Below are 12,508 nucleotides of genomic sequence, written 5' to 3' on the forward strand. Positions count from 1 at the left end.
ACAAGTAGTAAACAATTACGACGAGAATATCAGTCAACAAAAACAACTTTAGACAAAAATTAGAAAAAATTGGCAGATAAACTTCATAGAAGAAACTTGCTAATAAGCCACTTGATAATGAGTAATTAATCAGACTTAATGACTTGCAGTAATCCACTTTCAAAAACAGACCGGAAACATCCCGTTACGGTAAGCTAGGATAAGCAGGTACGTTTCCGGCTTGTATACATTAATTAACATGCTTTTAAAATATGGAAATAACAACATACAGTGAGAGCGGACTAACACATGAGAAGCCGTCGTGAATTTTTTTATCCTAGCGATTATAATTGTAATTTGTTAGTAAAAGTGAGATAAATAAAACAATTTATCTAATTTCATTCGCTATTAGGAGATAGTTTTTCTTGTGATTGCTCCCCATTATTCAACCATTGTCAAAATGTTTATTTACTTAGTATTGTTGGTGTCCATTTTTGTCCAGTATTGTTCCAAGAAAAATAATTTTCAAATATTTTGAAAACTAAAGATGCAGAAAGATGAACGTTTTATCATTTGTAAATAAAAACACAGTTTTAAACTGCAACAACAACTCAAAGCAAAAAAACATAAGACAAATACATAATCATGGAAATCTCCATGTTTTCAAGGTTTTTCCCCATCTAAATGATTATATTCAAGGTTAAAAAGGATGAAGGGTTCATTTTAAGTTTCCAAGCTTTCAATATCCTAGAAAAAGCCTGAAATTACCTCCTCTCTGACAGGTGTACTAACGTATGCCAGTATAGTATATTTAGGTGTTCAAAAACCTCAAACTGATCTCTGACAATGACATCAGATCCTCTACAGAAAAAAACTTAAGGTCTTAGTTCTTCCTTAAAGACAAGAATTTCTTTATACCTTCCTGCTTGAACATCCCAAACATTGCAAGTATGATCAAAGGAACCAGTTAGCAATTGTTCGCCTGTTGTGTTGAAAGTCAAGCAAATAATCTCTGCTGAATGTCCCTGAATTGGAAAAAATATTCTGAACGTATTTTATCATTTGTAGCTCATGGCGTTTCTTCGCCTTGAAAGACGGTAAATGACATTGATATCAGTAAAGAAGATTATTTGAAAGTCTTAATCTTCATATCATGTCACAAGATTTAAGTGTAAGTTTTTCTTATATCAAGTCAAAACTTTCTTGGAGAAAACAGGCTGTAACAAAACTGCAATCGAGTTATAACAAAAATACCGTTTGACATAATTGCTAGACGTCATTATAGATGTGCAAGAACATGAGATATTTTACGTCTTGTCTCAATGACTTTCTTTAGAGGACTGTGATAAACAAAATTAACAAAAGCACTAAATAGGCCTCGATTAGTCTCGATGACCTAAAACAATATAATACAATAAAAATATCACACTCCCACGCACGAGGGGAGGTCACGTTCGTCGGTGAATTTGATTTTCACTTCTTGATTGTTCTTGTCATCACTTACTCGTGAGTGATGATACTCAAACGGAAATAGTTTATTGATAGGTCTTCGGAGAATTCCGTTACCGTATTTGTTTACAACGACGAGTTCGGCTCCGCGAACTTTACCATCTCTTCCTCGTAACAATTTACTCACTCTACCTTTCCTCCAATCATTACGTTTAACATTTTCCTCATTGATTAAAACGATATCATTCTCGTTGATCATTTCGCTTGAGTTCTTTCGTGCAAGTTTCTTGTGTGTTTCTCTCAACTCGAGTAAGTATTCTGTTTTCCAACGTTTCCAAAAGTGTTCAATTGCTTGCTTCGTGTTTTCTGACAACTCAAAACTGTCACTGTTGTCGTTTGTCGTATTTGTGTTACGTCCGAGACGTTTACCGTATAATAAATGATTCGGGGTGAGAGGTTCTTCTGTCAATTCGTCATAGATGAAGGTTAAAGGACGGTTGTTGATTGTTCGTTCAATTTCAATCAATAACGAAAGGAATTCATCGTACTTCAGCGTTTTGTTGTTCAAAGCTTTATTCAAACACGTTTTCACGGATTTCACAAGTCTCTCTGTAAACCCATTAAACCAAGGTGCTTTCTCGAGGCTAAATTTTCATTGAATTTGACAATTTGTAACAAAGTTTTGTACGTTTTCTGCAGTGAACGTTGAACCTTTGTCTGAAAAGATTTCTTCTGGGATTCCTCTGCGATTCATAAATCTCCTTAATACTTCAATGCACGACTCTCCACTGTAGTCTGTAGCAATGTCTAAATATACAGCCCGACTGGCTTGACATGTGATTAATGAAATCCATACCTTGAACTTTTCTTTCGTTTTGTCGAATACATTATACACCAAATATGGACCGCAATAATCGATTCCAATGTTCTGGAAAGCGGCACCAACTTGTAGTCTAGACTTTGGTAAATCGTAAGATTCTGGATAACGACAAGCTTTACCACCATGTTTCTTGCAAATCGTACATTTGTAGATAAAATGACGGACGCGTTGACGCAATCTTGGAATTTGAAATTGGGATCGTAGTTCGTTCAAAGTTTCACGTTGGCCATTATGCATTACCTTGTCGTGGGCTTGCTTGATCAACAAATCAACAAGTGGACTGTTCGTAGGTAACCATATTGGATGCTTTGCGTCAAAGGGAATTGGAGCATTGTTCAATCTTCCCTTCCATCTGTACACTTCCCCTCCAAGGAAAAGATTTTTCTTCATTTCGTCTGGAATACCTCTTTGGGCATCCAATAACCATTTCTTCTTGGCTGATAGCAAATCATCAGCATTCAAAATATTCTGTTTGTTTATTTGTGTCTTATTTATTTGTTTGTTGTTTTTATTTTTCCAACAACGTATGTTCTCCACAAATTTGAAGACATACCCAGTAACACGTAACAATTGTTCAAAAGACCGAAATCTTTGAACGTCAATAATTTCACCAAGGTTGGACTGAGCTTCAGGTATAGTTATCCACTCAGTCCCATCACTAATATTGAATGAAAGGGTATCCTTCTCCTCAGGTATATTTAGAAGATTAGGACCCTTGTTGACACCATCACTAAAAGGTTTGAGGTTTGTTCCCGTCTTCTCAGGTATAGTTAGAGGATCAGGGACCTCAGAAAATTTGTCACCGACTTTCAAACGAGGCCACTGAGATTCAGGCATAATTAGAAACTCAGGACCATAAAACCATAATTTACAACCAGCTAGACGTGCTGGCTTAGACCCCCGGGACGCAATGTCCGAAGGATTTTGCTTTGTAGCAACTAATTTCAGTTCAATCGAGAGAGATTCAAAATGTCGTCTAATCTCATCAGAAATATTCTTAATGTATCTATCTTGTTTTCTCGAAGTTTCAATGTTCTTGACCCAACAGTAAGCAACACTACTGTCAGTCCACACAGTAAATTTTTCAAATTCAAAGTTCATTTCTAAGTGTCTCTTAACAACATTCATGAGACGTGATAAAATAAGTATAGCTACCAACTCCATTCTGGGTGTCGTCAACTTCTGGTCATCAGGTTTGGTTTTTGATTTCGTCTTGATTGGATTCACGTGTGACTTTGATGTGACGAGGCTTGTCTTGATATCACCATCCTTTGATACGATTCGTGTGTAGATACAGCAACCATGTGCGTCGTCAGAAGCATCTGAGAAGCCATGTAACTGAATTTCCTTGACATTTTGTTTAACACTCGAATAAGCTCTTTCGACTCTGATCTCTTGTGTATACTCAAAGTCTTTCACCAAATTTTGCCATTCACAAAGCAAATCACCGTCGATGGGCGTGTCCCAATCAATTTTACTTAGACACAATTTCTGAAAATACAATTTCAACGTTAACACGATAGGGTTTATCAGTCCTAACGGATCATAAATGGACGCCAATGCTCTCAACACATTGCGTTTCGTCGGTTTCAAACTCGCTAAGCTTTTGAGTTGGAAACAAAGTTCGTCAGATTCTTTGTCCCATGTAACACCAAGGACTTTTGTCTTACCCATCACAGTAGGGTTTTCGGTTTCTCCGTATTTCGATTGGAGTTTGGATTCAAGTTCCTTCGAGTTGGATTGGAATTTTCTCAGGTTAAACGATGCTTTCGATAAATGCTCTTTCGTTTTCTCGACAAACTCTTCAGCTTCAGCAACAGTTCGTTTGCTTGTTGTCAAATCATCCACATGTAGCGATTTGATAAGGTTGTTCTCGAACTCTGCGTCGTTTGCTGTTCTGATATGATGTTGTAGGGTGGCATTCAAAACGAAGGGCGATGCGTTTATCCCAAACAAAACTCTGCACATCCGGTACTCAACAATTTCGTTTGCTTCAAAGTTTTTAAAATCAATTTTGTCTGAATTTTTGAACCATAAAAATCTAGTAAGGTCTCTCTGTTCGTTGTTTAGTTTTATGTGTAGAAAAGCCTTTTCAATATCACCGACAATGGCGACTTTGTCTGTTCGAAAACGTAACAAAATTTCAAAGAGATCTGTATTCAATGGAGGACCCGCCTCTAAACATTCATTCAAAGAAAATAACTCATTGTTATTTGCCTTTGCACTCGCGTCATAAACAATGCGTACCTTTGTTGTTGATTTTTCTGGTTTGATAACAGCGTGGTGCGGAATGTAATGTGTTTTTCCAACCTCTTGATCATTTGGCGCTTTTTCGATAACAACCTTTTGTTAACTGTTCATTGAAAATCTTTTGATAATCTTTCAATAATTGTTGATTGTTTTCGAAGCTTTTTGATAAACATTGAAGTCTTTTTCTACACAGTTCATAATTATCTCCTAGCGACCAATTCTCCTCTTTGACTGGATATGTTGCTTCATACATTTTCTCTTTCTCGTTAAATTTTAATAAGTTCTCAAACTCCTTCACAAATTCACGTTTTTCGGTATCAAAGTTTTCACATTTTATTCCAAGACTCTCCAAGTCCCAGAACTTATCAACGGTTTCAGACAATCGATCATTTTCACTAATGACGGCTTTCAAAACATGTGAGAAAAAAATTCCGGACGAAATCTTTTCTTTTAAATCAGCAGGACCACTCAAAACGTATCCCAACGACGAACTCAAAGCAATGGGCTGGCCAGACTTGCCAGTAACAGCACCTTCAGTGTGTATAAAATCCCAATAAAAGTTTGAGCCAATCAAAATATGTGCCAGTTTTAAACCTTTCAAATGTTCAAAACGTTTTTGACATTCGACTGTGTTCTGTCTCGAAACGGGTTGACTGATTTCGGATACGTAGGCTTGCACAGGAACCTGTCCTTTCGAAGTTTTCACGTTAAATTCGACCAAGGGTAAGGTTTTGACGGTTTTGTTGTTTCCGAACGATTGGATACAAAGTTCCTTTTTTCCAATTTGCTTTAGATTCAGCTTTCGACTCAATGTGGGTGTAACATAACTCAACTGACTACCAGGGTCAAAGAAAATTCTACTTTCGGACGAACGATTTTTCTCGACATTTTCGATTTTGGCTTTGGCTGTTTGTAGCAAAACGGTACACGAACTGCTTGCTAAATTCGACTGAGTATCTTCTGGCGTATCTTCCTCTTTCTTGAAGGTTTTACAAATACTGCTATGATGATTTTTTCGACAATGATAACAACTGCGCATCGATCTACAACTTTTACTATCATGTCCTATTTTCAAGCACTTGAAACATCGTTTCTGTTTGATGAGAAAATCCTTTCGACTTTCTGGTTTCGATATCTTGGAACATTGATAGGCTTGTGTGAAGCGTTTCCACAGTAAACGCATGGAAAGGTACGGAACGGTTGTCTTCTTTTGCTGTCTGTAGGACGACCGGTACTCATTAGGTTTTCGTAATTTTCGACACCTTCATTCTCTGTAAGAAGGACCTTTTCTCGAGCTTCGACTTCTTGTTGTAAGGCTTCGAGTAACTTATCGATTGCCCATACATCCTTTCCGAACTTTCTAGTCAACAACAATTTTATTTCTTGTGGCAATTTCGACATAATAACTGGTGCGAGCATAGGGCCGTAACGTTTCTCCTCCAGTCCGATTCCACGAAGATTTCTAATTTGAATTTCGATGTTGTTGTAAAGCATTCTCAGTTCTTTGATATCGATAAAGTTTGATGTTGTTTCTAAGTTTAACAATTTATTCATATGCGCACTAATAATTATCTGTTCGTCACCGAACCTTTCTTTTAACATTTTGAGCGCAATATCGTAATTTTCGTTAGATAATGTTATACCTTGGATGCAAGATTCCGCTTCTCCTTCAAGTAAACTGGTGAGGTATGTCATTTTTTCGACGTTGGTCATATCATCTCTCTGATGAACGGCACAATCAAATGTATCGAAAAATGTTTTCCATTTCAACGGATCTCCATCGTAGGGTTTCAAACTCAATTTGGGTAGACGAATATCAGCTTTCCGCTGTTTCTCTCGGGTACTTGTGACACTACTATCACTAACAGCAATTTTTGGGTTCTCTTTTGACAATTCACTTTTGACGGCTAAAATCAACGACTCAACTCGACGCTCAACTTTGGAACACTTCTCATATTGTATTCCCATTTGCTCTTCATCGTCTAATTCATCCACGATGTTATCCGTAATCTCAATGATAATTTGTAACTTTTTATTTAAAACTTTACAAGTGGTTTCAAGAGCGTTTTTGTTACTTTGAGCATCCTTGTTCCATTCTTCGCACTCCAAAACCAACTTGTTAACATATGATGTGAGAGCGTTGCGCTTCTTGCCAAGTTTCTCAACATCAACCATTTTTCAACTTTTATTATGTATTTTCTTGTTTCGACTTTTTAATTTTTATGTTTCTCTTCTTTCTTACAATTTTTTTTCTCAACACTCACACACTTTAACTTTTTTCTTCTCTTTTTAATATGCGGCACGTGTGGATCATGAAATATTTTACGTCTTGTCTCAATGACTTTCTTTAGAGGACTGTGATAAACAAAATTAACAAAAGCACTAAATAGGCCTCGATTAGTCTCGATGACCTAAAACAATATAATACAATAAAAATATCACAGAACATACCTAGAATCATAACTAACCTTGGGCTTTAAAGGCCAATATTGTTGAGTATTGATGGAAATAGAAACCTTATACTTTCACTTAAAACAGAGGTATTTTCATGACATGCGTCACTACAATGACTTTACTAAATTTTGCAGCTCTCCTGGTATTTTCCACCTAATATATGTCACTTGTTTGCAACCAATCAGCTATCAAGAAAGGCTCGATTGTATGGTTGCATATCCCGAAAACTAAAATATGCTACACTATTATAAATCCTATTTTTGTTGAATTTCAATCTTACATTTAATGTTGCAATTTCATTTCCTTTTTGAACATCCCACAGTTTAGCTGTATTGTCCATGCTACCAGTGGCTACTATTGTGCTTTGAGGATTGAATGTGACACAAACCTGAATAGGAAAAACAAGCCTATGATAGCTGGAGATAATAAATAGCAAACTCTTGAATTATCTTGAGTTTATAAAGATCTTTATTGAAATCTGAAAATGAATTGATAGTAAAGTTCATAGACACAAATTAATCTTTAGCAGTCTGCCTCTTTATCAAAAAAATATTAAAGGTTTCTTTCTGCATTAGAAAGCATTTGAAAACTTTTTAAAATAAGAATAATTTACAGTGTAAGAACTTACAATTTCTGCTAAATGTCCTTTGAATGTGTGATAACATTTTCCAGTTTCTGCACTCCAAAGCTACAATAAAATTAATAAAACAAATACTTCTTGCCAATACTAATTTATCAATTCAGTTCAGAAGGTATGCGTGATCTTCCTTGTTTAGAAATGCATGGCCTAAGAGTAAGATTTTAGGAAATGAAAACTTGGAAGGAAAAGACACATAATGTATGTACAATTGAAACAATTAAGAAAATTGAAATTGTCGCATGAAAATCCAGGAAAATCAGGTTCCGAACACTTGCAAATCATAAATAAATACATACACTACAAGTTTACTAAATGTTTATACCTTGCATGTTTTATCAAATGATCCAGTAGCAACTTTATCTCTGAAATAATCAAATAGAAGTGTAATCAAAATTGTAAACAGTTTCAGGCTGAATAGTTAAATCAGTAAGGAAATTGCACTTTAGTATAATGCAAATTTTGCAACTTCAAATCTTGCTTCAGTACTCATTTTAGTATACTAAATCAAACTTTTATTAACCTAACTACATTTAATTAAGGCTGTTACTCTATTCAGTTTTACCTCAATAGAAAAAGAATGGTAATAACAACGGAAAATCAGGCTCCACTTTAAACTTTGATATTTATAAAAAAAATAGCTTGTATTGATCTCATTTTTTAAAAAGAATTCATGAAAGTGACATATTGACTGATTTTACGTCACTTACAACCAATCAGTGTTGGTTCCGTGGAAGACATTGCAATGGTCCATTTCATGAATACTCACCCATATGGATTATTGAAAGCTACAGCATACACAACATTACGGTGACCTTCAAGTGTATACAACTCTTCACCCGAAGATGTGTCCCATACTTTGCATGTTCGGTCATAACTTCCGGTTATAAAACTAATGATTAAAGTGAGAAAATATTGAGTAACTGTTCGAAGGTAAATGATATTTCAAATAAGAACAATTATTTTGAAAAACTGAATAAACAATAAAGGGTAATAATTACTTTCATTTACAGCATAGAATAAGAAAGTTTTACGCATGCTTTTTATATAAGAACAAACTATAATATTATAAGAACATACTGTAAGTGAATGAAGCTTTTCACACAAAGTCCAGAAAACCCCATTTTTAGGCACCTTTTGGCCCAAATTTGCCCAAAAAATATTTTTGAAAATTGGGCTTCATCAGTTTTTTAAATATTACCATTTTTTTACATCAAAGTGCAAAAAATCAGTAAAAAATATAAAGCCAATAGACGATATCGGCTTCACATGAAAACTCAGATTTGACCCCCTAGAATTGCCCACAATACTTTGTGCGGAAAGAGTTTCACCGTGAACTTTTTTCTGCGCTAAGCATTGTGGGTAATTCTCGGGGTCAAATCTGAGTTTTCACGTTAAGCCGATATCGTCTATTGCAAGAAATGCTCCGAAATTTTCTGAAAAAACTGCTCAAGCCACTTTTTAGAGAATCTTTATGCATATAAAATCAGAAAAAACTAATGAAGCAATTTCACAAAAAGTCCGAAAAACCCCATTTGTGGGCACTTTTTGGCCCAAATTGCCCCTAAATTTTTTTTTTCGAAAATCGGGCTCCGTCACTTTTTGGGAATCACCATAACCTTCAAATTACCCCAAATTATTATTTTTAAAACTACTCACTCTATGATTATGAAATTCAAAATGTTATTCTTATTACCTTGATCCATTTTTGTTAAAGGCCACATTGGTCAAGGGCAAAATGTGAGCTCGTAAAACCTGATGAACACAAAATAAGATCATGGACTGAATGGTGTAAACTAAAAACTTTGGGTGTTTGAGCTTGTTTAAAAGCATTTTCTTATTAATTGCCAGACTGAACAGGAATGTTGCTGGAAAAAGGCTGATATATTTATTGGCATCAGTAAATTACATCAGTAAAATTATGTTTTTAAAATCGCTTAGCTATTGTTTAAATATACCAGTGATTGATATTTACCTAAACTGGATAATTGGAAAGCAAGCTTAAAGGTGGTAGAGCAAGAGCTGGCTAGGGGTGTAAAAAAGTCAGCATTATGTTCGCTATGTGAATTGAAAGGTGTTTCTCTTGCATTTAGATTAAAATAATTGAAAAAATATTTAAAAAACATAGAACAGGACGTTTTTTACCTTGAACAGGTAGAACGTGGAGGTTGAAGTTGAAGCAAGTTTTTCTTGCAGCTCTTTGAAAGTGAAAATTTTAAGGATAATACACAAAAACATATTTCATGAAAAACTATCAAAGCTAGCTGCCATAGTGTCCTCCTGGGTTGGTTCCCCCCACTAAAAATCAAAATTTTTCTCCATTCCCCCCTCTTTTATTTCCCCCACCATATTTCAAAATTTTTCGGTTCCCCCCTCTTTTTGGATTCCCCCAGCTATTTGAAGATTTTGCGGTTCCCCCATTATGGTTAACATAAAAATGCCTTAAATCAAGTTTGAAATTTTGGGAAAGCTTGAAAAAATAGCCTTGAAAGTGCAGGGAAAATGAAATTGTATTGAAAAGTTGGTTTATTTAAAAAGGTTTGCTGATTTTATTGCTTAAACAGGTTTTGCAATAAGATAACCTTGAGATCAGTGAAGTTCCCCCAGTCAAAATTTCCTAAATTTATGGTTTTCCCCCCTCTTTATTTTCCCCCAGCAAATTTCAAATTTTTCATTTTCCCCCATACTTTAAAAAAAGGGCCAAAATCAGAATCCCCCCCCCCCTTTATAAAGGGGGGGGAGGACACTATGGCTGCAAAGTTATTTGATTTAGGTTTGAAAATATCAAAATACAAGATTAAATTAAAAAAAAGAGACAACATTTGTTTAAAAATTGAAGCCAAAACTTTTCTGTCTTATACCATCATCAGTGTGTGGATACTTTTTTTCCAGAACTCGACATGGCAAAAGTATCAAATATTAAATTTAAATAATCTGTTTTTGAAAAGGATACTTATAATAAGATTTCTGACTTGTTTAGCTCTTGAACTTGTTATGAGAGGTTCTCTAACAGTCAGTTCTTCAAGAATTGCATCTACATCTGACCTAGAAATTTTCCAAAAAAATAAAATTGATTCATATTCATTAGCGTTGTTCTTAATATTCTTTTATCAATCATATTGAATAATCCATCAATTTGATTAGTGATATTCATGATTGTGACCATACAAGCCATTCAAAGGACATAAAATTCTTGCCGGTAACAAGCCAGCTTGTTTTTGCTGGCAATTAGTAGGCGGTTATTTGTTTGATGTAGCGAGCAATATAATTACAATAACTGGCAAATTGGCGGCTACATAAGGTGGAAAAGTGCCGGCAAAAACATGAACCATTCTTTCTTTGTTGAATTCAATTTGCCAACTTTTCTTCTTTGTTGCCAGCTTGTAATTGATAGATGGCCGGACTCAACATGAGTGTTACCGATAGATCTGCCAATATCAAGCCAGAAGAATTCTCATGTACTTGAAATGGCTTGGAGATTTGCATGTAATATTTTGTACGGAAACACCCAAAAGGACTGAGTGTTAAACATTTATTTTGAATTTAAACAATAAAACATTATGTTACGATTATCATGAATTAAAAAAAATATTACACTTACTCTGGTTTGAGCTCTAGTAAGTCAATAGACTTTGTTTTCATCGATTTTGATTGTTCATATTCCAATATGATACCTGAAAAGAGAAATACAAAAAGATTTTATGAAAACCCCTCAGATATAGGCTTCAATATCACAAGGAGAATAGTTTTTGAGGATACACACAGTGCCTTGTTCAGTGACCCGGTTAAAACAAGGCTCCGATAATGGTATGATTGGTAAAAAAAATATTGATAATTTTCAATGTGTTTGTTTGAAACAAAATATCTTTACATTTTCTGGATTTTCTTGGAGTTGATTGGGACACCCTTTTTTTGAGATTTGGTCATAATCCAGACTCCTGTTTCAATATTTTTAATGACAAAATGAAAGTACTTGTGGAGAGACATCTACCCACAGTCAAGCTTACCAATTTACGTCAAGTTAGATAAAAAACAAAACCATGGATAAAGCCAGGAATTTTGAAGTCAATTAAAAAACGTGACCACTACCAGACAAAACACACTAAGGCTAAAACTAAGGAGTCTAAAGATCGACTCTATGAATCATATCGTAGATATCGAAATATGATACCTTAATGCCCTTAATTTTCGCGCGCTTTTTATTTTCCAGCCCTTTAATTTTCGCACACCCCTTAAAAACAACCTTTCGCGCACCCTTTAATTTTCGTGCACCCCTATTATTATCAATTTTCGCGCATCCTAACATTCGTTTCTCTTTACATATTTTGCATATTTTTTTGTGGCCGTTTTCTACTCAAATCCTCATAAAAAGTCTCCAAAAGGCTGACACTCTAATTAGCGGACACTAATCTGTTTCCCAAATGGTGTCGGCTAATTAGAGGCTCCACTGTACTATTAATAACATATTATTATCAAAAATTATGATTAATTGCGATGCACAAGTTATATTGCTTCTTTCATGACTTTCTTGAGTATCTTTTTTAAAAGTATATCATGAAATACAATTTAAGGATCAGGTGCACTTATCGGTACCCAAGGTAGCATTCTTTACCAGTAAAAAAGCTGGTAAAGAATCTTACCTAAGAGTGGTTTTATTCAAAATACTGACCAGATTTTACTGGTAAAGAATGTTACCTAAGGGTTATCTCCTTTCACTGGTAAAGAATCTTACCCAAGTATCTTGACGATCACTGGTAAAGAATCTTACCTAAGTATCTTGACGATCACTGGTAAACATTCTTACCTAAGTATCTTGACGATCACTGGTAAAGAATCTTACCTAAGTATCTTGACGATCA

At 34.9% G+C, this 12,508-nt stretch overlaps 1 protein-coding gene across 1 annotated transcript in view; it reads right to left on the bottom strand.

The window, feature by feature from the left end:
• The window catches only part of LOC136820962 (dynein assembly factor with WD repeat domains 1-like), a 42,505-nt gene that overhangs the window by 15,878 nt on the left and 14,119 nt on the right, over positions 1–12,508 (bottom strand). The window contains exons 2-10 of the mRNA XM_067077193.1: positions 11,251–11,323; positions 10,603–10,694; positions 9,795–9,847; positions 9,346–9,404; positions 8,419–8,541; positions 7,975–8,014; positions 7,641–7,700; positions 7,293–7,400; positions 898–1,004 (exon numbers count right to left, since the gene is read on the bottom strand). Of these exons, the coding sequence (XP_066933294.1) occupies positions 898–1,004; positions 7,293–7,400; positions 7,641–7,700; positions 7,975–8,014; positions 8,419–8,541; positions 9,346–9,404; positions 9,795–9,847; positions 10,603–10,694; positions 11,251–11,323 (715 nt within the window). The remainder of the gene's footprint in view (positions 1–897; positions 1,005–7,292; positions 7,401–7,640; positions 7,701–7,974; positions 8,015–8,418; positions 8,542–9,345; positions 9,405–9,794; positions 9,848–10,602; positions 10,695–11,250; positions 11,324–12,508) is intronic.

Source organism: Clytia hemisphaerica, unplaced genomic scaffold (assembly GCF_902728285.1).
Source record: "Clytia hemisphaerica strain Z4C2 unplaced genomic scaffold, Clytia hemisphaerica genome assembly, whole genome shotgun sequence".
In the NCBI taxonomy this organism is placed as follows: Eukaryota; Metazoa; Cnidaria; class Hydrozoa; order Leptothecata; family Clytiidae; genus Clytia; species Clytia hemisphaerica.